General features: G+C 41.5%; 1 protein-coding gene, 1 long non-coding RNA gene and 1 pseudogene across 2 annotated transcripts in view; 1 reads left to right on the top strand and 2 right to left on the bottom strand.

The window, feature by feature from the left end:
- Positions 1-13,639, bottom strand: part of LOC102008881 — an 18,579-nt gene extending 4,940 nt beyond the window's left edge. The window contains exon 1 of the long non-coding RNA XR_264581.2: positions 12,876-13,639. This is a non-coding gene — a long non-coding RNA (uncharacterized LOC102008881). The remainder of the gene's footprint in view (positions 1-12,875) is intronic.
- Nvl (nuclear VCP-like) overlaps positions 1-26,016 on the top strand; it is a 58,211-nt gene extending 32,195 nt beyond the window's left edge. Inside the window, exons 17-23 of the mRNA XM_005409226.2 lie at positions 4,180-4,299; positions 6,142-6,241; positions 12,385-12,491; positions 15,278-15,354; positions 17,732-17,820; positions 19,056-19,126; positions 25,718-26,016. Coding sequence (XP_005409283.1) covers positions 4,180-4,299; positions 6,142-6,241; positions 12,385-12,491; positions 15,278-15,354; positions 17,732-17,820; positions 19,056-19,126; positions 25,718-25,762 — 609 coding nt within the window. The 3' untranslated portion in view covers positions 25,763-26,016. The remainder of the gene's footprint in view (positions 1-4,179; positions 4,300-6,141; positions 6,242-12,384; positions 12,492-15,277; positions 15,355-17,731; positions 17,821-19,055; positions 19,127-25,717) is intronic.
- Positions 11,785-12,257, bottom strand: LOC102008563 (annotated as a pseudogene).
- Positions 26,017-26,248: the final 232 nt, after the last annotated feature.

Here is a 26,248-nt window from a genome sequence, read left to right on the forward strand (position 1 = left end):
CCTCCGGGAGCCAGCAGGCAGGAAGCTAGCCAGCCAGAAGGCTGGCGCTCCCCACCCGCAGCTCCCTGTGCGCCGGAAGCCCTCCTTCCAGGGAACCACGAGGCCGGGCAGTTGTGGTGTTTTGATAGACTCACTGCTGTAGTTGAAGAGGTTGAGTTTTGCTGTGTGCTCTATTACTTGTGGTATGTTTCTGCGCCTGCAAAGTAGATATAATTCATTGCTATTTTTACTAACATTTTAATGTGTTTACTCTGTACCATATATTTGTCAAAACATTGACATCCATTATCGTTGAATCGCCCTATGAAGTACAAGCTGTCCTCTCCTCCAGTACACAGGAAAGGAAACCTCAGTGTGGAGAGGCTCAGTAAGTTGCCAGAGTTTGACAGCTCGGAAGTATTGTGGTGGAACTGAGACTTGAGTCCGCACGGTCTGGCTCCTGGTGTGCTCACTGTGTCCTGTGGTGTGGCTCACATGCCATAAATTTTCCTTCTATATTTAAAGTTTGTATTTTGTCATGACTCGTGCTCTTGCTGTACCGCAAGGAGGAACAGCGGCGGGAATGAGGAAAATACACACAAGAGACAAAAAGTTGGGTCAGGTGGAGATTCTCTCTCTCGTAAGCCGAGAAGATCTGCCCAAGAACAGTAGAGCCTTTATTTATACCCTCCAGAGGTTGATACTAATTTCATCCTCTCTACCCAGCAATCAATTAACAAGCTGCAGTAGTTTGTTTACATGCTTTGAGGAGCTCCCGTGTTCTCAGGCTGGCTTCGTCCTGCGTGCATAATTACTTTCCAACTTCAGCCGCTCCCAACAATATTTCAAATTAGAAAGAGTTGAGTACATGTCTAATCCCAGCACTCTGGGAGGCTGAGGCAGAAGGATCACAAATTCAAGGCCAGCCTGGTCTAGCTGACGAAGCAAGAACCTATCCCAAAATTCAAGGGGTGGGGGTGGCTGAGGATGCATTTTTTTCTGTATTCACTGTATACATAATTATCCCTACATAATATGCTTTAAAGTACGAAACTTAGGAGACAGTTGGAAATTCGAGTGTGTGTATTTTTTTTTTTTTTTTTTTGTGGTAGTAATGCTGAGGATAAAACACCAGGGCCTTGTACATACTGAGTATACACTCTACCACTGAGCAACATGCATAGCCCCAAGTAAATAATTTTTTAAGTGTGATGATGTTATATTATAATCATTATTTTTCAGAGATAATGAGAGATTTACAGATAAAATATGGTATCTAAGATTTACTTCAAAAGAAGAAAGAAGGAAAAAATCAGAAAGGGATATAGATGACTCAGCATTAGTTGGTTGAGTTGGTGATAACTGAAGCTGGGGTGGTAGATACATATGAGACTCATATGTATACGCTACTGTGTTTACACAGTAATTTTTGGAACTGTGTTACATAAGACTTGTATTCTTTTGCAGGGTAGTTTGATTGTTTTTGTAGTATATTTATATTTATCTTTGCTGCTACATTTACTTTGAATTTGCTAATTTTCTGCTTGGTGTGGCATTGAATGAGTATAACCACACTTTTTGAAAAATCAAGTCTTTTTCTTGATTTTTTTCTCCTGTATTTAGGTTGAACATTGTATTCATATATACTTGATATTTGTAGGATTTTTGCCTATAAAGTATACAGAATACCTGTAAGTGGAGTTGCTGTGCCTTAGACTATATACGCTTTGAAAAATACTATGTATTGCAACATTTTTTCATGAAATAGTTGTGTCAGATTTTCTCACATCCTCACAGCACTAATGGTGTCAGATTGTTCCTTTCATTGCCAGTGGGATGAGTATGCAATTTTACCTCCCCATTGCATTCTGGTTTGCTTTTTCGGGGTCAGTAGGGGAAGATCTCTGTGGATAAGTCGAGAGTGACTCTGAGATGCTGATTAGATGATGTGACCAGGGAGAGACATAGACATTTTGGGGTTGGGAAATGGATTTGCTCTGGGACGTTTTAAGGAGCCATTTGAGAGTGTCCTGTCCTGCGGATAGTAGGGAATCAGTCTGGAGCTCTGAGGAGAGTTGGGAGTCAGTATCAGCCAAGTAGTGCCTAATATTCTGGAAATGGGCAAACAAGTTCTGCTAGAGCCAGTATGTTGGGGGCCACTGGCAACCCTGAGGGTGTCGATAGTTCAGGAGAAAGAAGCAAGCACTGGAAAGGGGACCAAAAGTGTTCTCAAGACTCTCAGCCCCCAAACCAAAACTGTCAGAGTGACCAGAGGGTGTGGAAGGGACGCGAGTAGAGCTCTGCATTTGCCCAGTCCAAGAGAACTTCCTCAGTAGTGGGCCTTGCCAAAACCAGATCATCATGGCTGCAAACTGAATGGCTCGTAAAGAAGGATGGTAACAATAGGGCCTTAACTTGAAATGCTGCTTCTCCTAGTCCAAGGAGAGATTTTCTTTTATTTGCTTATTTTTAATCGCTATTACATTGTTTGAGATTAAATTGCTTTTAATCTGCCCTTTTGAAACTTTGTTTACCTTGCCCTTCACTAAATTTTCTTTCATTTGATCATTTGTGTTTGCTGTATCCAGTGTCTTTCCAGTTACGTTCATTGCTGTCTTCCATCCCTGCCTTAAACTGTTTCAACTCACTGTTACTCGAATTTCCTTTAAAATATGTACTAGCTGGGTGGAGGCACATACGTGCTGGGCATGTGGGAGGTAAAATTACAATGGGGAGGTAAGATTGCATACTCATCCAAGTACATTGTGCCTCCGCCCAGCTGGTATTGGAGGCACATGTCTGCAATACCAGCACTCAGGAAGCAGGGAAAGGTGGATGGTCATGAGTTTGAGGCCACCCTGAACTATACAGAGATCTTGATCCAATAAATGAATGAATCAGTCAATCAACCGATCAACTAAGTATTGTATTTTGTTTCACTATTTCAAATATAGTTTTGCTAGGTTAAATTTTTAAGGAAAATTAGTTTATATTTACATTATACAAGATGTTGAGAGAGAGAAAACTTTGTAAAAGACATTACTTCAGCTACCCAAGGACTTTATACTATAATGAAAGTAGAAGAGTTCAAATGTTGTAATAATATAAAATGTTGTAAGAGTAAAGTACATATTAATAGGAAAAATAATTGATGGGGACCTTTCAGAATGTAAGAAGAAATGTTTGGAGGCAGATTAGGAGCCTGAGGCAGGAGGATCACCTCAATATCAAGGCCAGCCTGGGCTACCCAGTGAGTCCAGGGCCAACAACTGTCATATATGATGTTAGGTCTTTGCCTTGATGATTTTTTTTTTTTGAGACAGAGACTTGCTGTGTAGTACAGGCTGCCCTTGAAGTCCTATGTAGCCCAGGCAGGCCTCAAACTTGTGGTGAACCTCCTGCCTCACAGTCTCCCCTGTACTGGGATTATAGGTGGTGTGCACTGTCGTACCTGGCTTTTCCTTTGATTGTTATAGTCATGTAGTCATTAAATAATTACATGATAGTTTAGAATAGTTGGTATTACAAAGGTGATTTTTGGATCCCGCCTTAGCAGTTTGATTAACAAATAACCGCTTTTTCTATGTCAGGTAGGTTGAAATTTTGTAAGAATAATTTCTTAATGCCCAGCTAAAAACTGAAACCATGTTATTATTACATACAATTTTTCATAGTACTTAGTCCTGATATTACTACTAGTCTTGGTGTTTTAAGTTTTGATTTAGGTTTTAGCATATATAGTAAGCTATTATAAAACATGTAAGATACCTGATTGGTTCACTGTGAATCTTCTGCTGTATGACAAATATTAAAAATAAGAATGGGATGGTAATTTGCTTTGTATACATTAAAATACTGTTGAATTAATGAAAATCACTGTATGTGTAAAGCATAGGATATCAGTGATGAAACACAAAGAGAACTATGGGAGTTTTTGAGCTAGAGAGCGCCTTGTATCCTGGTCTTCATTTTATGACGAGGAAATTTGTAATAAGCTTGCATAGTAGCTAATTACACTGAGATGAACCATACACAATTAGCTACTTTTATATTAATAATGGTTCAGTATCAGTACTTATGTATGGTTTAATGCATTTTGGACTGTGACATCTAAATGTGAATTAAAACTAGGTTTACTACTATTTGGCCCAAATCTCAAGGTTCATTTTTACATTTTATTTCTTCTTTGTGTGTGTTTAGTATGTTGGTGAGAGTGAACGAGCTGTGCGACAGGTTTTTCAACGAGCCAAGAACTCCGCACCTTGTGTGATATTCTTTGATGAAATGGACGCATTGTGTCCTCGAAGGTCAGACAGAGAGGTAAATATTACAGTGGTAGTTTTTCTTATTAATTATTTGCAGTACTAGGATTATACCCAGGGCCTTCACACTGGGTGCCCCCCTTTTTAAAATTTTTAGTCAGGTCTTGGTAAATTTCATAGGCTGCGCTCAAACTTGTCCTCCTGCAATCACACTGGCTTGTTTATAGATGTTTTTACACATCATGAATCTTTTGTAGGTTCCCAGACAGGTACTAATTGTAAAGTCCTTCCTTGGGAACATGCTGATTCTTTTAATGAAGAGACCTAGTAATCTGAAATCAGAGCTCAGAGATAAGTTTTCTAATCTGCCTATATCATGTATTATTTTGGTTGCTTAATAGTTTGGTGATCCTGACTCACATAAATGAGTACTTGGGAATGGAAGTGATAGTAATTTTGAATACTTGCCCTTATAATCTTGTAGTTTTATATCTCTCAGTTAAAGTTCTTGAAACAGGCAAAATACAATTTAAGACATTGAGCACTCAAATTAGGGATAGGTTATTAGCTTTAAAACCTAGTGTCACTGCTGTCTGGAGAAGATACTCATTTGCATTGTGTAGCACTTGTACTAACCCCATTTCTTAAACACTTTGGTACAGAGAGTGGCAGAAACAGCTGCTGTCAGGAGTACGGTTATGTGGAGATTTGAAGCATAACATTAAGAATTTATTGCCTTTGGGGAACAGATGAACATCACTATTTAATAAGTACCCCAGAAACTTTCCGTAGTTTAATTATAAATGTTGTTATGGGGGGGTGCTCTTCAGTTGTAAAACATTTGTTCCCTTATTTCCCTTAAAATCTTCAATAACACTCATAAGTTGCAAAAACTTAAGTTGTGATTTAGATTTTAGCATGTATAGTAAGCTGTTATAAAACCGGCCTCAGGTGTTTTGTCTCCCTACCATCACGGTCCCCACCATCATGGTCTTCTGTTTCGCATTTCTTCTCTGATAGTGATGTCACTGGTGGTGGCAGAGATTCTTCCATGGCTCCCTGTCCTATTCAGAAGTCTCCTGTGGAGTCCAGAGCAGAGCATTGCACTTTGCTTTGTCGAGCTGGTCAGGCATAATGTGTCTGGGTTTTACTCCTTCTTATTCCCTTCTTTTGCTGTGAATAAACCCTTCCCTTTTCCGGTAGTACAGCCTCTCTGTGTCTCAGTTCGCTTGTCTAGGCAGTGAGTAACAGCGGGATTACAGGAGGTCTCCTTTAACAGTGTGTGGCAACAGTGCCTTCCTGTAGAGCGACCTTACGAATGCTTATAGTTAACCTTTGTTTTTGTTTGTTTGTTTATTTGTTTGTTTTGTTTTTCTTCCAGTACCAGGAATTGAACTCACGACCTTGCGCTTGCCAGGCAAGTGCTGTGCCGCTGAGCTAAATCCCCAGCCCCTGTTTTTAAAAAGGAGAGAAGAGGGGGCTGGGGATTTAGCTCAGTGGCAAAGCGCCTGCCTGGCAAGCGCAAGGTCGTGAGTTTGGTTCCCCGTACCAGAGAAAAACCAAAAAAAAAAAAAAGGAGAGAAGATCTTGCTATTGCCCAGGTTGACGTTAAACCTGTGGTCCTCTTGCCTCAAGCCTCTGGAATGTCAGGGACGTCACCACTGTGCCTAGCCACTGTTAGTTACCTTTGAGAGAAGCCTTCATTCAAGTTAGCAAATATATTATTTGTACAGAAAAAAAAATGTTGTTTTTCTCCTTTTATATTGAAGGCTGATGGAAGTATACTGATTTGTTTTTTGTTTTCCCTGGTACCTGGAATCGAACTCATGACCTCACGTTTGCCAGGCAGGCGCTGTGCGGCTGAGCTAAATCCCCAGCCCCTGATTTGTTTTTATTTTAGGCTGGCGCAAGTGTCCGGGTGGTGAATCAGCTACTTACAGAGATGGATGGTCTGGAAGCCCGTCAGCAGGTTTTTATCATGGCAGCCACTAACAGGCCAGGTAAGAAAGAAGACCATCTCAGAGACTAATCTAAAACTTGGAGCTTTTGTGCAATATGATTGACATACATTCTAGCAAAGAAAGAGTAAATGAGGGCAATATCTTTTTGGTTCATGAGTTTAAATGAAGCTTTTTTAAAGTTTTGTGTAAGCTGTAATAAAAAGTGTACTGCTGATTTTTTGTGTGTATGTCGGTACTTAGAAAGTTTTCTTGTTGGCAGAGAACACTAGTTAGACACATTTCTGATCCCAAAAGTATATTTGGCTTGTGGTTTCTCTCAGGCTTATAATGACTCTTCACCCTATCTGCAAGTTGAAGATTTTTAAGTTTTGTAGTGGAACCATGCCCCTATATCTGTCTTTAATTATGATTTATAATTGTTTTCAAACTCATGCATTCTGTGGGACACAGGAAAAGCTCAAGAATTCAAAAGTAGCTGGGTGTGGTGGCACACACCTGTAATCCAAGTACTCGGGAGGCTGAGGCAGGAGAATCACCATGAGTTCAAGGCCAGCCTGAGTCTCACAGTGAGACCTTGTCTCAAAGAAATGGGGAAAAAAAAAGAAAAAAAATTCAAACATGCTCAATGTCACATTTTCTTTTCTTTTGAATCCGAAATTCTCTTCTTAGTGCTTGATACTTTGCCCTCGATGTGACCCACTCTTTCATAGCTGTTGGTTGTGATGTTTCTGGTTAACTGTCCTAGTAATGATGTGGTTGCTTAAAAGGATTTGCCAGTTTTGAAGCTGATATAATTTTTCATTTCATGTAAGTTACTTTGATGAATTAGTTGCGTTCTATTTTATAGTGAAAAAAATTGACAATTGTTAGCAGTGATGGAGAACCTATGCATGAAGTGTCATGCCACAGAGGGTACATAGAGCCCTTTTGTGTGGGCACACGAGTCAAGGTGCCCCCATGTTGGCGCATCAGCCAAAGGCTAGGTTTAATTGCAGTGTTGGCACTTTGGGGTAAATGGTTGTTTTGGGGTTGCAGTTTGGGCACTCAGTCTCTGAAAGGTTCGCTGTCACAGTGAGGGTTTATAGTTTGACTCAGGTGATAACGAATACTGCCCCTGGAATCTGACGAATAGGTTCGAGCTCGAGCTGCAGCTCCTACGTCTTACTAGCGGGTCTAACACTAGGTAGACTGTGCTTTCATGCTGAGATTGTAAAGTCATCAGTCATTCTGCAAAGGCTGTGCTCGCTTGACGGCCAGCACAAATGGAGTTCTTGGAACACAACTTACGGCCCTCCGGACAGCGGTCTCCTCAGGGTTAGTTTTATTACCAAGGCTTACATAGAGCGCAGAGCTCTCAGCATGTCCATGTGTTCACCAGCTGGGACACTGATCAAGCTTTGGGGTCTAGAGTTTCTGTTGGGATTTCACCATGTAGACAATGTTTGGTTAACTCATTGGCCACATGACTGAACTCAGTCTCTCCCCAGGGACACTCCAAATTCCCATGTTTGGTCTTTTGTTGTAACCAGTCACCATTCTGAAGCTACGTGGGTGATCATCCTGAGTTACCTCGTTAGCACAACGAAGTCACAATGTCACAAGGAAAATTCAGATATCTTGAGGTTCTTCATAGGAACCATTGGCAAAACCCAGCTATATTTTTTATTATATGACAGACACCTTGTACCTGTATTACTTGATCTTACTGACAAGTTGTAGGGTTGTCACAAAGGTTACACGGTGTGGTAGTGTGTCTGCCACACTGATGGTGAACAGCAGGCAGCCTCAGTAGTTACCAGGGCATGAGCAGTTGCAGCATTTGTAGTGAGAATAGTCATTAGGTCATGACACTATAGAGTTATCCTGGAAGAAATCTTAAAAGTCCCTCAAATTTAGACAGAGTCACACCCTGTCTTTTCTTAGCAGACAGATGTTTTTCTGTCAAATTGCAAAAAAAGGTAGTCTTTTGTCTCCAGAAATAGATAGCCTACTTTATTTGGTCTTTCATGGTACTATTTTTTAGTGCTTGTTTATTGTACACTTTATCTTTTAGTTTAATCTGAGTAGATTATATAAGTCCTTCCATATCACTAGATTTTCTTTAAATTTCTTTCAATACATCCACATATATCGCCTTTCTTCACGTTTCTTCCTCTGATCACTTATCTTGGATATTTAGTCTCTAGATTCTTAGTTGTGTAGCCTTTATTGGATGTAGCAGTCAGTGTTTGAACTGTGTTAAGAATGGCAGATGAATGCCTGGCGTGGTGACGCACGCCTGTAATCCCAGCACTCAGCAGGCTGAGGCAGGAGGATTATTGCAAGTTTGAGAGCAGCCTCGGCTGTAAAGTGAGCACAAGGCCAGCATAAGCTGCATAGCAAGACCCTGTCTCAAAAAGACAAAAAAAAAAGAATGACAGATGAATTGAAACCTGTGCTTTGTCCTTTCCTGCGTATGTGTGAATTGTCTTCCTCTTTGCTGTACCTCACTCATCGCTTTGAGCCCCATTATATTGATAGCTACATGTGGGGACACACACACAAAGATCTGTTCATGTTCATACTCATTTGACAGTTCTATTGCAATGTCACGTTGTTTTGATTTTCGTTTTTGTTGTTGAGGACTTGAACCTAGGGCCTCATGCATGCAGGGCAAGCACTTTACAACTGAGCTACATCCCTGGCTTTTTAGTTTTATTTAGACAGCGAGTCTTGCTGTTGCCCAGGCTGGCCTCGAATCTGTGATCCTTTTGCTTCAACCTCCTGGGTAGCTGGGAATGTACCACCATGCCCAGCATTACATTGTTTTTATTGCCTGTAATCTATTTCATGCTTAGCTTTTTAAATTTTTTGTTTTTTGTGGTGCTAGAAATTGTGCGTGCTAGGCACGTGCTCTGGCACTGCACTGCACCGCAGGCGTATGCTTCCCCTTAAGAAATGCTTCCTTGCTGATGCTCTGCTTGGCCGTTGCTGCATAACAGTTTTTGCTTTGTTCACAATTTTGTAGGTCAGGAATCTAGAAAGGGCTCGTCTGGGTAGTTCACTGCTAATCCCCGTAGTGGTAGCTGCAGTCACTGCACCTCAGGACCTACTTCCAGTTGGGTTTCTTTACTGGCATCTGGGGCCTTCTGATTCTTTATATCTCTCTCCTGTGTCTAATTATTATTTTTCAAGGCAGAGACAAAGGTAGAAGTTGTTTCCATTCCTCTTAAAGGCCCGGCAGAGGAGGTGAATTGTTGGCTAGGGCGGTGACAGAGAGACCCAGATTCCCAAGGAGGGGAAATAGGAGTTTAAAACTTTAGTGAGGATGCAGAGAAACTGGAGCTGTTGTACCATTATTGATGGGAATATAAAATGGCATATTTTTACATTTTAAAGTGGTCATTTTTTAATCTTTTGCACCTGTATTTTTCTTTCAGCATGTTCTTTTATTGTGCAAGTTGTCTATCTACCATACAGTTTGTGTTGTCACGCAGTTCTGTAGAGTATTCTCCTTTAAAAGTTTTCCTCTTTCTTTCATCAAATGCTTACTGAGCTTCAGTGGTATGCCTGGTACTGTTGATCTTGGAAATTCAGAGCTCCATTCAGAAAATTCTTTTCCTGCATATATTCTGCTTTGCTAACAAGGAACAGGCCATTGGGCGAGTGGTAATAGCCAAACATCATGAAAGAAAATAAAATGTGGCAAGAAGAGAATGTCTGCTGCATAGCAAAGGGATGCTATTTTAGTCACTGTGTTCCTGGAAACCTTAAGAAAAAAATGATGCAAAAGGCTGAGAGAAAAGCATTCCAGGTAGGGAGCGGATGGAAAGGGTAAAGACCCTGGGATGAGACAGGTTGGCCTCTTGAGGGTAGGGCAGCAGGCCTGTGCTTATGAAGGGTAGCATGTTGGGGCAGTGATGGGGAGTGAGGGCTCTTCGAACCACGGTTGAGGTGTGTGTGTTACTCTGACACAGGAGAGCCACCTGATGTTTTGAGCAGTGGTGTGATGGGTCTGGCTTTCTTTTGTAATGTGAAGCTTCCTGGTTTTTAACTTTGTATTATGAGACAATAATAAATTCATAGGAGATTACAAAAGTAGTACTTGGAAGTTTCACATGCTAGTCTGCCTCAGCTATTACATTTCACGTAACTGGTACAGTGTCAAAACTGGGAAGTAGACCTTTGCGTCGTTCACTGCCGCAGGTGTGTGGATTTGTGTCATCACCCCTGCAGTCAAGGCACAGCTGCCTCGTCATCAGTGATGCATGCGCTTGCTTTCCAGTGGCACGCGCCTCCTCTTCTGCCCTCCCTATCTCAGGCCAGCCCACATCTCTCCTTCATCTCTTAGTTGTGTCGAGAGGTTTGTATAAAATAATCATAAAATATGTGACCTTTTAAAGTCACGTATTGCTCTTTCCAGCTTTTTACTATTGCAGATAAAGCTGCAGTGAACATCTGTGTATAGGCTTCTGAGGGGGAACCTAAGATTCATTTCTTTGGACAAATGCTCTTGAGCACCGTTACTAGGTTGTGTGGTAATTATTTGTTTATTCTGTATGAAGGTTGTCAAACTCTTTCAGAGTGGACCATTTTATAGTCCTTTCAGTCGTGTAGGAGGCCTTTTCTTTGTATCCTCACCAGTGTTTTTTTTAAGCCATGGTAAGAGGATGTGTAGTGATGTCTCATCATGGTTTTAATTTTTTTGTAGTAGTTAATGAGATTTAACTTCATGTGTTTGCCACCCTTGAATTTCTTTAGTGAACTATCTCTTTTATGTTCTTTTCTCATTTTCTAAAGGTGGGCTGCATATTATTTTTACTGTTGAGTTTTGAGAATTCTTTATTTATTAGAGATGTAGACCCTATGCCATCTATAATATTTTGTCTCAGTTTCTAACTGTCTCATCATCCTCTTAGGAGATAGAGTTTGTGCTTTTAGTGTCATGTCTAAGAACTGCTTGCCACACCTCAACACGATATGTATCATTTATAGAGGAAAACTATGAAGCTGATGAAAGAAATGAAGTTCTCAGTAATGAAATAAAAGTCCTCATGGATATGAGGACTCAGTATTGACAGATGTCAGTTTTTCCCAGCTAATCTATAGATTTGAATCAATCCTAATCACAATTCAATAAATTATTTTGTGGACATTGACTTTCTAAAGTTAATATGAAAGAGAAAAAACAGTCGGGATAGCCAGTACAATATTTGAGGAGGACAAATATGGAGAATTGAGATTATTGAACTTTAAGAATGAATTATGTCCAGCTGCTGTTACCAAGGCAGTCTGGAAACATAGACTCGTGAGTCAGTGGAGCACAGCGGAGGCCAGACATAACTGACGCACTGCGGTTCCCGAGTCTTTGACAGAGGACAAGGGCGATTCAGGGGAGAAACGGATTGCCGGTTCTCTGAACGGTGCTGGAACACCACTGATGAGCAGAAGGTTTGAATTTTATTTGATTGATTGATTGATTGATTGGTACTGGGAATCGAACTCAGGACCTTGCACTTGCCAGGCAGGTGCTTGTGCCAGTGAGCTATATCCCTGGCCCTTGAGTTTTGATAATGTCCAGTTCATAAATTTTTTTAAAGGTTTCAAATATTTATTGTTAATCTATTAATGCTGATCACAGAAAAAGATTTAAGATTCCTGATGAAGTATATTCCTCTGTCCAACCAGTGGTACTTTTTAAGCTTGGTACGGTGATACTGTCTTGACCATGGTAAAGAGGGTATCATCTTCTGACCTCCGAGAGGGTAAACGTGCTGCAGCTCATGCGCAGCTCCTTACAGTCCCAGCTCGGTCCTCCTCCACTGTCTCCTCTTGGAGCTATACCTGATTTTATTACCAGTCTTCATCCAAATCCATTGAGGAATGACGATTCTGCTTTTGCTTCTTGGCCAGGAATCGTGTGATTCTGAAAGTCTTGTGAGACAACATGGTTAGGCTCAGAGGGAAGAGCACACACTCGATGGTGGACTGAAGCAGAAGCAAATTTTCTATTTTTATAAGGTGCTTTTTGATGTTTTTGTTTGTTTATTTTTTGGTACAGGGTCTCACTATGTAGTCCAGGCTGGTCTTGAACTTGGGGCAATCCTCCTGCCTCAACTGAGAGTGCTGGGTTTGCAGCGGGGCACCATCATGCCCGCTGTCCTGTTGAACTTACATAATACTGTTTTTCCTCCCTTCTCCAGATATCATTGACCCTGCAATTCTGCGCCCAGGCCGGTTGGACAAAACACTCTTTGTGGGCTTGCCACCCCCAGCAGATCGTCTAGCCATCTTAAAAACTATCACAAAAGTAAGTAAAGAGGGGCTGGGGATTTAGCTCAGCGGCAAAGCGCCTGCCTGGCAAGCGCAAGGTCGTGAGTTCGGTTCCCGGTACCGGAGAAAAAACAAAAAAAAAAAAAAAAAAAAAAAAAAAAAAAAAAAAAAAACAAAAAAAAAAAGTAAGTAAAGAGAGGGGCACATTTTGTGAATGTTTCTCTCATTCACTGCAGTTAAGACAGGTGGGAATTCAGAATAGCTGATTGCTTTCTTTTCTGTAGCTATACATATATGCCATGTTTCTCTCTCAGAGAGGAAGGTGAGCTGCTGTGATCATTGAAGACATTGCCCCTTCTCATGTTTGCTTGCTTAAAATATGAGTAGAGTAAGTGAAGGACATGTAAAGTTAAATACTGACCTGCTGCGCTCAAGATAATCACTGCAGTGGCTTTTGCTGTTCTTAGGTTTCTGGTGATTGCTGTAGAAGAAGGATCAGGTCACACTTGGAGTGGAATAGAAACTAGGGAGTGGAAGAGTGAACAGACATAGGTCTGTCCTAAACAAGCAGCAAAAACACTGAGTTTTGCCAACCAGTATTTTGAACCCTGTCTTCTGTGTTGGCGTAAGCCAGCTTTTTAGGTTGCTAGTACATCTGCATCCAGTGGAGGTTTCAAGATTGGCTTGAAGATTTTTTGTTTGTTTTTTAAATAATAAGCAGTGCAGACAAAAAAACTAAGAAGAAAGTAAGTCACCCTAGACTGCACTGCTGCGAAACCTTCTGCACTGGCATCCAGAACAGACTTAGTTGTGAAGTTCCATGTGCAGCAGGGTGGGGTGGAGAACACCCACCCTGAGTAAATGGTAAGGAGCGGATAAAGGGAAATATTTCCAGTGTGGAACATTAACTGTATTGGAAACTTCAGAGCTGCGTATAGTGGCACATATTGTAATCTGAGCACTCTAGAGGCTGAGGCAGGAGGATTCCCATAAGTTCCAGGCTATATATAGTGTCTTTTAAAAATTTTTTTTAAAAGGATAGATACGTAAAAGAACAGAATAGAAGAAATTGTTAAACTTATGGTAAATGTTTATTCTCTATATAAAGGGTTTACTTTCCTAGAAGAAAACCTTAAGAGCTTTTTAAAGGAAAAAGCAGTGAAACAAAAAAGTAGAAAAGTCAATAAGCAGATGAAGTTATAAAATTTTTTTGTTTTTTTTTTTTTTTTGAGGCAAGGTCTGGTTATGTAGTTCAGGCTGGCCTTAAACTCATTGTGTAGCCCACACTGACTTCACACTCGCAGCAATCCTCCTGCCTCAGCCTTCCAAGTGCTAGGATTACAGGTGTGCGCCACCACGTTTGACCAATACATTTTTTTAAAATTATTTTTTATTGGTGCATATTAGTAATACAGCGTGAGATTTATCCAGGTATGTTGGTACATTCACATAACATATTTCGGTTATTTTCATCCCTCTTACTCCTCTCTCACTTTCCTATACCTGCCTTATCCCCTTCTCCTACTTCCCTGTCATCTTTCTTTTTTAACTCTTAAATGCCTAGTGATCCATTTTCAGAATACCCATTGCAAGGGAACATATGGAAATGTTTTCCCTTCAGATTCTTATTTTTCTAGGTAACATGAAAAACTTCATGTAAAACTTCAAAAAATTTCAGTCTCTGGCATGAGTGGGTTAAAAACTTCCTGTGTATTTAGATTGTTCATAAAAGAACACATGATATTTTACTGAGTGTGGCTTATTTCACCTAACGTGCTGGTCTCCGTTTGCGTCCATTTTCCTGCAGATCGGACCGTGGTGTTCTTTTGAATGGCTGAGTGATACTCTGTTGAGTGTATATATACCACATTTTTTTCCGTTCGTCTGGTGCTGGGCATCTAGGCTGTTTCCAGGCTTGGCTATTGCGAATTGTGCTGTTTATAACATGCATGTTTCAGTATAAGTTGCTCACTTTAGTTCTCTTGGAAAGGTGAGGCTCTTTTCACCTGGACGTAGGTTAATGGAATGTTTACTCCCTCGTGTGTGCCTCCTCTTAGTGGAATGACTTCATACGTCTGCTGAGTATGTGTATGCACTGTATATGTAAGTTATGAGTCAGTGCATAAACAGACCCTCACGCGTGTTCCATGTAATGTGGCAAATGTTAAGTCACTTAAAACCTTGTCGCTTGCCTGTGGAGTGCAAGTCACTAAGAACATTACTGAGTGTGTACTGTTGCGTGCATGGTACTGTGCTGTGTGTTAGAAATCTGAGACTAATCTGATCATTGTTGTTTCTGGCATCTCCTCCTACGAGCCAAAGGGGAATTGGCTCCAAACTCGGGGTTGGGTTTTAGATAAGGTGCTCGGCGAGGCCCTGTTGGGTGCGGAGGGCTGGTGCTCAGTGAGGAGCAGGTTACTGCTCTTGTTCTCAGCCACCTGGGTTCAGTGTGGTGCTGCCTCTCTGGCCAGCTCACATCTGCACTCTGCATGTGTGCCTGCCAACACTCAGTGCTGCCCCAGTGTACCCCAAATCTAATCAGCCTGTGGGGGGTACTGCTCGGGTGGTTTTGTTCTTGGTGTGCGGGTTGGCTTTTGCCGTGGCTGACAAATTGTTCAAACTTTATGAGCATAAACTGTTTGCCTTTAGCCTTCCCAACCTGAAGCGTGCTTCCTCCCCTCTCTTCTGAACAGGAAGGGCGATTCAGCGCCAGCCCAGGAGTTGACTTCTTTCCTTGGGTCAGAGGCCAGGCCACTTTGCCCTGACTGGGGTGCCCATCAGCCTTGGACACCCCAGTGATAACCATGTCTCTCTCTTGTTTAGAATGGCACCAAACCTCCACTGGATGCAGATGTAAATTTGGAAGCAATTGCTGGTGACCTTCGCTGTGATTGCTATTCGTAAGTATTTACATCTCAAGCCAGTTCACCCTGTGGGACAGTTTCTCCCTTCTGGCCCAGATTGTTGGGAGGGCGACAGCAGGGCTCCCACAAAGCTCCTTATATAGGGACCAGCTGGGCTCTGCTCCTTCCTCCATGGAATTCCTGGGAGCAGAGGCTCCCGTCATGTGTTGCCCTGACACTCACACTTCCCTAACCACCTTGCTGTCCTTCTCAAATTGTCCTTCAGAATGTGTGTGCAGGTATTTCATGACTAGCGGCCACATTATCCTGCTGCTTTGGCATTGGACAGAGAGTAAACTCCGAGTGCCACATTTCCTAGGCCTCTGAATGCATTTCCCCAGCCCACCTCTTCACAACCTGTAGTAACAGCAGGAAATACATCTCTGCCGCCAGGTTTCATGTATTTGTGCTTGTTGTAGTCATTGGCTCTTTTCCTAGGTATGTTATAGAATAAGGTAAGGGCCCAGGAGCTTGTCCTCTGTCCCTGTGGTATTTCTCTCTCTGTGTCTCTGTGTCTGTCTGTTTCTTTTCTCTCTCTCTCTGTGAAGATGATCCTACTACTTTAGAGGAAAACATTTAAGGAGGTAGTTTAGAGCTTTTGGTGCTCACATTTTAGAAGATTTTCAGACACGAAAATTTTCAGACATATTTGCAGACATGATGGCAGAACTTAACCTTGGCACGTGCTGTGGGTTTCACCCAGTAGGGTATCTGTGTATACAGCACTAGGGCTGAAGGCTAATGTTCATGGTACACGTTGCGGCTTTTAATGCCGCTGTCGTCACCCTTTGAGAGACAGGATGCTACTGCAGTGTTCAGCTACCTGCTTGTATTAGGAAGGTGTTAGATTTCCAGGCCTTGTCTACTCTCTAGCCCTCAGGCCGGTCACACATGGCTTGGCTGGGCCACACCTAGTGGAGGAGTACATAAAAATACACGCATTAAGGAATATGAGTATATAAATGTCCTTTTAAAGAAATTTTTGTTACACACAGTCATGTACAGCCTGTGGGCCACAGGTTGAACAAGAGTAGCACGTTACTCTGAAGTAGTAGTATAGCTCTCTCACTTACCCAGCAGAAGCAGGGCATTTGGATAGTGAAGCTCTGGGCATCATCATATGATGTGTGGATCCTCATGTGTCATAATCACGTTCTGTGACTGGGCGTGACCTCGTAGAACCATGCTGAGTCGGTATGCTGGAATAATCACAGAACCATGACATCTGCACTCACCTCCAGCTTGGACCCAGTGCGTGAAGCCTGTTTTCTGGGCTTTTATTTTCTGCTTCTCAACTTGGAGCTGCAGATGACTTTTTAATGTAGTATGTAAATGTGCTACTCAGCACTTGAGTTTTTCAAGGCAGGGTCTTGCTATGTAGTTGGAACCCAGACTTCATGGTAATTCATGGTAATCCTCCTGCCTCAGCCTCCCAAGTGCTGGGATTACAGGTGTGTACCACCATGCCTGGCAGCACTTCAGCTTTTATTTGTGAAAATATTGCAGCAAATAATGTGTATGTTTCTACCCCCCTGGATGTTTTCTATTCACCTTTGTTGCTACAGCTCTTGGGAAAGAAATGTTTATTTTTCATTGCACTGCTTCCTCCATAAATCCCTCACATCTAAAGGTTAGAAGCATTTTAAGTGAAACCTAAAACCTCTGGTGGCTGGTGCTGCATGCTTAGAATCCCCCTACTCAAGGTGGCTGAGCCATAGAGATCATAAGCTTAAGTCTATCCTGGTCAGTGCAGCCACTTAGCAAGACCACATCTTTTAAAAAAAAAAAAAAATGGCTGTAACTCAGTGTGATGGGCCAGGGTTTAATGAAAAGAAAACAAGTCTACGGCCATACCACCCTGAACGCGCCCGATCTTGTCTGCAAAGAAAACAAAAAGGAGCGTCTTAGTCACTTTCCTCACTGCTGGGGCACAGTGAGACACAGCTTCAAGGAAGAGAGGTTTACTTTGGCTCACACGAGAAATTTCAGTCTCTTCAGCGGCTCAGCTGGAGGGGCCGCGGCAGCCAGGAAGCGGAGCGAGGAGGAGAAGCCAGAGGTAGATGCGCTTTTCCAGGTCACCGTGCCTCCCTGACCCGGCTCCGCCTCCTCACAGCAAGTCAGTCACAGCATCCTGTGGTTCTCTTCTCAGTGCTGCCTGTGGGAGCAGGAGGCTCTTGGGAGTCACCTAGATATAAACTCCAATGAAAGAAAGAAGAGCTGACCTTGCCTTTGTGTGTACCCGAATCAGGTTTTCCCAGCTTGTTGGTCAGTCTTCTTCCTCATCGCTTCATATGGACAGGAGAAAATTGCCATCTGACTTCTGAGCTTTGCAGTATCTAATAATAAATAAACAAGAGCACATCTTTTGTTACAGGGGTGCAGACCTCTCTGCTTTGGTACGAGAAGCTTCTCTCTGTGCCCTGAGACAGGAAATGGCAAGAGAAAAGTGTGGAAATGGAAAAGGTACAGTTTTCTCCAGACTCTCTTAGTTTAGTTAATTATCATTAAAAGCACTATTGCCCTGGGAAATGGCTATTTTTGGCATCCTTTTTCTGTGATAAAAAAAGACGCCATTTTCCCCACCCTTAGAAACTGCTCTGCAATATTGTGCAGCCTCTCTATTATAGTAATGACAAAGCTGTTCAGTGCTTCTCTTAATAAATAACATTAAATATCATCATCACCTACAAGCAGTTAGAGACAGTGAGTTAATGCAGTGTTTTCATGGGTTCTGTCTGCTTAACAGTTGTAAAAGTCTTTCTTTTACTAAGGTGATACCTACTTGCCTGTTAAATACAACCTAAATTGGAGAGGTTAAAAATGCATAGAACACAGGAAAAGTGAACATTGAAAAAGCTGTTCGTACGTTGGAAATTTCAAAATACAAAACTGGTGTGAGTGTTTCTTGGTGTTTACACCCCAAACCCTGAGGAGTAGAGTGCTTGCCTTCTGCTTGTGGTGGGCCTGAGTTCAGGCTCCAGCACTGTAAAGTGAAGCAAACAGGAAACCCCAAGTCTGCGTATTTGACTGATGATTTGGGTCCATTGCAGCAGCTTTGCGTCACACTTTCGTGTGACAGTGTCTTCGCTTTTACCATTTGGGTGCTTTTGGCTAAAACAGACACATTTGTGCCTGCATTGCAGCTACATATACTGAGGTAACGTCTGTGTAAAAAGTTCACTATTTTAAGATAAAGTTCTCATCAGGTAAGTTACTCTATGAACATTCTTCTCCAAGCCATGTGTAAGTTAGCAGTTTTATTTCCCTTAGTAAAGAATCACAATCCCTGACACAGTATTGTAATATTTTATATTTATATAAAACATACCATGATATTGTAACTCCCTAATAGCTAAATACTCTATATCTTAATGTGCTCTTAAATATATACTGTGGAAAACTCTGTTCTATCCCCAATTAAATGTACTGGAATTCTACTAACAATTCAGGTTCTTTTTCATAAATAGTGGCCCGGCAAAGGAGAGCCAAGCGAAGTGTTATCTACTTAGGAATGATGAATACTTTTGGTACAGGACTAAATCTGATGAGCAAAATATATCTGGTTTGATTGTTATGTTGAAGAAGAGCCCATCATGCTCCTGATCGCCGTGTTCTTTTGAAGGCTTGATGTTTTCCAAGAGAAATTTAAGTTGTAACCCAGTAGGATCAGCTGTGTTGTGTGTGTATTTGCTCCGCAGGTGAGCTCAAGATTAGTCATATGCACTTTGAAGAAGCTTTTAAGAAAGTGAAACCATCTATATCAGTAAAGGTAAGAAACACTCCTCAGTTTCAAGATAAAAGACATTGAAGTGATACCATTAGGCAAGAACCCACAAATTGTGAAATTATGTTATAGATCATGCTTTCTGTGCGCTTTCTGCTTTCTGAAACTTCATGTTACATTTTGATCTGAAAAAAGCACGATAATGGCCTTTGTGTGTTCCTGACAGTTTTTTATTTTGACTAGAAAACAGTTCTTACTACCTTCTCAGGCCACAACTTACTGAGAGAGTAAACACACACAATCTCATAATTCCTAATGAGTTTCACTGAAGTATTACTTGAGTTCCTATATCTTTTTTGACAAATTTTTCTTATTTTGTTAGAACTTAAGCATACCCAAACTAAGCTGTGAAGTTCATGCTTACATTTCAGGGAGGTAAAAATATTTTCACAGTAAAGCAGGAAAAGGGTGAACAGTCTAACTTCTCCTTACCCAAAATGCCGTGTTCTACCTGTTCATTTCTTACTGTGCTCAGGTGTGGTGTCTGTGGTAAGTTTAAACTGGTGCTGTTCAATGCAGTCAGGTTATTTGTGGCACTCCCCAAGACAGGCAGCAGCAAACACTCAGCTCTAAAAAATGCCTGAATCTGATATTATTGTGGTAACTTTCATCACTTGGCATTGTGCTATTTCCAGAACGTGCCTTAGCCATGAGAATCTGTTCACTGACAGTATCGTAAGACCTTCCCTTCAATCATAAGCCATGTATTACCCAGGCAGTTCTCATGACTCTGGATTTAAAACTCTGAGTGTAGAAGTGTTGGCACGGAACAAGGCCCGTTTTCAGCGCTCAGGTCCATGTGTTCTGAGAGTTGACCGTCGTGTCACTTTCACCTAAATAAGTGGCCGGGGACTAGGGTGGGTGAACTGTCGGTGGGCACACAGCTTTCCCACTGCAGCAGTCACAGTGAGCCTCCCCGCACCGTCAGCACCGTGGGAGAGACAGCAGTCCGCCTTTACCGCTCAGGCATTTCAGCGTAGCAGAGAAGATATTTTCATTTTACTGAACATCTTTGAATAAAATTGAAATCAGAAAGTCTTGGAGTTAAACTTGTTGTCCTTGTCATCTGATCAAAAAGGGACTGGTACTACAGTGTTCTCCCAGAGAAATAATATTCTTCTTTTCATTGAACTTATTTCTTACTCCACCAGAGTTTCAGGACATACTGGCATCACTCCACATTTTCCTCTTACCCTCTGAGCTTACTTTTCATGTTGAAGTTTAGTTAATGTATGACAGTACACAAGCTCACATACGCCATTCCTTGCGCTGTGGCCAGGGTCGGCAGCACTGCAGTCAAAAGAACAGAATGTTTGCATCACTGTGGAACTGTGTGTGTCCTTTATATTGGGCTTCTTCCCAAACCCCACTGATCTGATTTCCATGATTGAACTTTTAATTTAACCTGCTGTAGAGCATTTGGTGCATGGAATGACCGGGTGTATACTTGTTGGCTTATTTCACACAAATAGTATCCTTGAGATTCGTCAGTGTGACATGTTTTCAGGAGTTTTGTCTTTTTTTGTGTTGAGCAATGTGCCATTGTATATGTGTACTGTGGAGTTCTTATCCTTTCACCAGTGGCGGACACTTGGGTTGTTTCCAGATTTTCATGAATAAAATTATCTGGAAATTTTACACATATATGTACATATATATATACACACACAGGCGCATATTAATATAAACTTGTATCTTTGTTCCTCCCGACTAAATGCCAAGGTGAGTAATTGCTGGGTTGTGTAGTGTGTGTGTTTTACTCTGTGGAGATCCTGCACACAGCCTGCTTCCAAAGGGCAGTTCTGTTGGTGTCTTCGGGTAGCTCCCGTTGCTCTACTTTGTTAACACCACTTGCATATATTGTGTCTTTAACATTTTGCTGGATGTGGAATAGTACGTAATGTATCACTGTGGTTTAAATCTGCATTTTTCAGATGACTAAAATTTGGAACATCTTTATGTTTATAGGTTAGATGTCTGCTTTTTTATCATTATTTGTTGTTTTTTGTTGTTTGTTGCATGGTTAGTTTTTGAGACAGTTTCACTGTACAGTCCAGGCTGGCCTTAAACTTACTATGTAGCCCACCCTGGCCTCCTAACTCACAGTCCTCCTGCCTCACCCTCTCAAGTGCTGGAATTATAGGCATGTGCCTCCGCACCTGGCTCATCATTTGCTCTTTATTGAGCTATTTCTTCATAATTGAATTACAGTAAAAATTTGTGATTAATCCTGGATTGAAGTCTTATCAGAAATATATATTAAGGATATTTGGAGAACAGTAGTTTTTCATTTAGATATAGTTCATCATTTTTTTTGCTATGGTTATGCAAGTTCGCAAATTTTTTTGTTTTGTTTTTTAGCAAGTATTACAGTTTTAACTTTCATGTTTAGGCCTATTTTTCTGTTAGTATCGGCTCGTTTTTCTCATGTAAAATTGCATTGCATTTGTACATAATGTATACCCATCCTTTTGTGTTATTTTAAATCAACTCTACATCACTAGTCATACCCAGTGCAGTTAATGCTGGTAATTAGTTGTTGGAGCCTTATTGTGGTTTTATAGTATTATTAAGGAAATAATGGGAAGAAAACAGTTTTGGATAGTACAGAAACAGCTCTTCTCCAGAATATTCTTAACCTGCATTAGGTTGAGTCTGCAGGTGAAGAATTGGAGGAAAAAGAGCAACTGTAATTTTTATACTAGTGACATAGGCCAGGTCATGGTTAACCTTTATCCACATCTGCGTGGCTATCTGTTCTGGTATTTGTTGAAGCAACATTTCTGTTATCAGTGAACTGCCATGTTCCTTTTGAGAATCCTTTGGTCATACATGCGTGAGTCTGTGTCTACATTCTTCATTCTTTTCTTTGACCTTGGTAGCTATCTTTATATCACTACACCTTTTTTCCAGGGTCTTGCTTTTTTTGAATAAGTTAGTACTATAGTATGAATTTTGAACCATTACTATGAAGCAAATGGATGACCAAACTGATTTTTATTGTATTTAATCCTTTAAAAAACTAAGGACTGGGGCTGGGGATTTAGCTCAGCGGCAAAAGCGCCTGCCTGGCAAGCGCAAGGTCGTGAGTTCGGTTCCCGGTACCGGAGAAAAACCAAAACCAAAAAAAAAAAAAAAAACTAAGGACTAATTTTAAGGTCCAGAGATTTTTTTTCTGTTTGGAAAATCAGTGGCTCTTCAGGGCCCTTCTAGAAGCCATAGTGTGGCTGCTCACGGGTGGGAGAGGAGGACCATCTCATCCTCTTAAACCATGAATCATGGGAGTGCATTGCCTAGCTCCAAAACATTAAATATTTAAAAAATCGTAATATAAAACATGTAGGAGACTAGGGTAGTAAGAGTAATTATTCATTTTCAGCTAATTTATATTTTCTCATATTTCTCTAATAAGCACTATTTTATAATAAGAAAATTATGTATAAAAGAATTTCTTTCATCTGGTTCTAAAAGAAACATGCTTACAGCCTCATCTTGGTGTCATTTAGCAATAGTGTTGAGAAGCAGGGGCCCTGTTATCCGTTTGCAGAGTTGGTTAATTCAGTATGCTACTAATAACTATCTTGTGGGCAGTTTTGGAACTTTCTGAAAGGTGGAAAAGTTTTAATTTTACCTCTTCCAGGATTGGTTTTCTATTTTAAATGCAATAGTTACTCTTTCTCTGTGTCTTTGCCAGGGCTACTATACCAAAAATAGCATAGACTAGGGGGCTTGTAAAACATTTTCTCAGAGTAGGAACAGATAGGCACATTCACACACAGCTGGGGGAAGGGGAGGGTCCATTAGTCAGCCCTTCTGGATGACAGTTTGACGTAGCTGCCAAGATTACAGTTGCACCAAAAGCTGAGACTCACCAACTTCTTTTTGTGAATTTATCATCAGAGCTATGCACATCCATCTAAAGTTTAAAATTCACTGGAACATTATATATAATAATGCCTAAGCTTGAAACTTCTATATAATCCTTTATAATGTTACTGTACTACAAACTGAAGACTCTCTCCCAATTACATTGTTACGTAACGGGTTAGGAGTTACATTGTAATACTCTACCATCTATGTAAAACATAATAAATTATAGCAGTTTTATATAAGCAGAAAGGAAATCTAGGAAGATACACTGGTCATGTGAAGAGGAGGGACTCGTGAGAAAGCTTGAACTTTGTAAATATTTTACATCTTCAAAAGAAAAATGTAACACAGTTGGCTTTCTTGTTTTTACTTACATTCAGAATTTTTATTTCAGAACAAAACCGTAGTAACATTAATAATAGAAAATCCATATGGAAATATTTACAACCTGGTCACTGAGAAATAGGGAACATTCCACCCTGCATTACTGCCAAGTCACTGAAAAAGCAGGACAGGTGCGGTTTGAGGAAAGTTGCCTTTTCCACCAGAGCCTTGCTACATAGCTATGTAAGTTTTTATCCAAAGGCTCAGCAACCAGGAGTAGTGAGGACCAAGGGTTAGAATACTGTTAAATGCAGAGGTGTGACTAAAGGGTCTGAAATGTGTAAATACGAAAGAGGAAAAGAGAGATCAGATCATCTATGAGAAAAGGAAGAGAGGGTGCGTGTTACCTCATCTCCATTTATGGAAGAACTGGAGCCTGAGGTGGTTGTGGAGATCCCCAGGACCCACAGTGACAACATCAACTCGATAATCACTCAGGAACAGTCCTCCCAGAGCTGAGGATATATGTCCAGGTTAGCGCTCAACACAAAATCTAGAAATTCTGGGCCTCTCATAAGAACCAACTTTTTAAGATTTCTCATTGGAGAGGCCTCCCACCACTGGGCAGTAGAAGTGGGATTTTAAAATGTTCCTTTACTATCAGGGAAGGAGTTGTTTGGTCAAGGAAAGGTGGGAAGGAACAGGGTTTGTTACAGCTAACCTTCCCTTCTCTGGACTCCAAAATAAAACCTGTCAATCACCTTTAACTACCTTGTAGTAGTTCTAGATTTCAAGTAATTATGTATATAAACTATAATCATAAAAGTTCCAAAGGAAACCACTAGTTTTCTTCTATACAGGCATGTGACTCTTGTGAAATTGAGTTTCCACAGGAGATACAAATTGCTAGAGGCAGTGTCCCCTTGTCAGGCACCATATCCCATCCATCAGTGACAAATGACATTTCTTCCTTGATTCCTACCTTCCTACTCTTTAATCTCTAGTATCAAATGTTGTTCACCTGATAACTGTCTTTAAATACCTATGCCTAACTTCAGTTTTTTTTAATGGTTTAGTTGCTTTCTTTATCACTGGGCCAAAATACTTGACACCTGCACCTTAAAGGAGATGTTTGTCTTGGCTCATGTTGTAGAAGTTTTAGTCGCTGTTGGGCAAGCTCAAACATAGAAACCTTATAGTGGAACGATTCAGGTGGAGCGAAGCTGCTTATGCATGGTAGCCAGGAAATGGAGCTGAAGAGTAGCTGGGAAGGGAAATACACTCTTCTACGCCCTACTCTCGGTGACCCACCCCAGCCAGGCCCTGCCTCCTAACAGCAGATGAGTTCTGGTGCCTCCAAGGTCCAGTCCTCTCCCAAGAGCTCCACCTGTCAGCACATGAGCCGTTTGGAGGACACCGACCTATAAACCATAACATTCTGCCCCTGGCCCAGGAGACTGTGTGCATCTCTTTATTGAGATGTGTTTAGTCCATCTTTAAGAATCACCAGAATCTTAAGTTTCAGCATTGCTGAAGAGTTCAGGTTCAAAGTCTCCTCTGAAACTCAAGGCAAATTCTTAGTGATTCCCTGTAAAAGTTAAAGGCAAATTGGAACAGAATAAACATCCCTATTCCACAAGGGAGGAGTAGGATAGAAAGGAATGGCACCAAAGCAATACCAAAACCCAGCGGGGCACACGTCAATTCCTCTGGCTCTGTTCTGGCGACCAGGGCAAGTTGTGAGAGGTGAGGCTTGGGCAGCCCTGCCACTGCGGCATCTCCGGACACAGCTACCGTGGTCTTTCTTTTGGTGCCTCCCCTTGTGTCTGCGGCCCTCCTCAGTGGACCTTCCATGTTGCTGGCTTCTCCAGTTTTCTGCGGTCTCCACTGCACTGTGGGCTTTAATTCTCATAGCTTCACTCACTGCCTTCTCAGGAGCACAGCTCTACCAAAATCTGGGTGGAAGCTTCCACCCACAGCAGTGGGTTCCTCAGCCAGGGGCACCGTAACAGCACCACGGACTGTGGACTTAACAGGAATTTCGTTTCCTTACTGTTCTGGAGATCTGATGCCTGGAGCAAGGTAGCAACTGGTTTTTCTGAGCGTCTGTTCTCACACAGGGAGCTTTAATGTCTTCACATGGTCTTCCCGCTTTGTGTATCTGTGTCTTAACTACCTCTTCTCACTGGGAGACCAGTTACTCGGGTTACGGGCCAACCATCTGCCTTCACATTTAATCACCTCCTTAAAGGCCGTATCTGCAAGTACAGCCACATATTCATATCCAGACCCTAGGACTTCTGCATGTGAACCTGTGGACACACCATATTATTCATAGCCTCCTTTGCTTAGCTCTGTGTTCTGCTTTTTTCCTTCCCCAAGGATCAAAAAATGTATGAAGCTCTTCAGCGGTCCCTCAGCCAGTGACATCCCAGCAACCAGTGTGGTGAATCCAGCACAGGAAGCCAGTCAAGCAGCCCAGGTGCTCTGAGATGCCCGCCCTGAGCTCAGCGTAGATGTGGTCTCATGTAAATATTTTGTTTTGAAATTAATGAGGACAAGCTACAGCCAAAAAGTCTCCTACCTGGCAGACATTGTGGAAGAACTCCCCACTCTTCAAGAATAAAAAAAATTATTGTAAAATAAAGCTTTACTTAAATAAAATTTTTATTTCTAAACAACTTTTTTTTTACGCCTTGAAACTTCTGTGAGTGGCTGTTCTCATGTCTTTTACCGTAAATACTTTTGAGGTAGAATTCCTACACATGAGGATATTCTTCTCCATCACCAGCCATCAAAGTCAGGAAGTGAATATACATTGCTGCCATCTAATCTGTAGCACCCATTCAGGCTTCTCCATCAGTCCCAATAGTACCTTCCGAAAAAGGACCCAGTTTAGAACTGGCATTTCAG

Source organism: Chinchilla lanigera, unplaced genomic scaffold (genome assembly GCF_000276665.1).
Source record: "Chinchilla lanigera isolate Chin_1 unplaced genomic scaffold, ChiLan1.0 scaffold00119, whole genome shotgun sequence".
Lineage (NCBI taxonomy): Eukaryota > Metazoa > Chordata > Mammalia > Rodentia > Chinchillidae > Chinchilla > Chinchilla lanigera.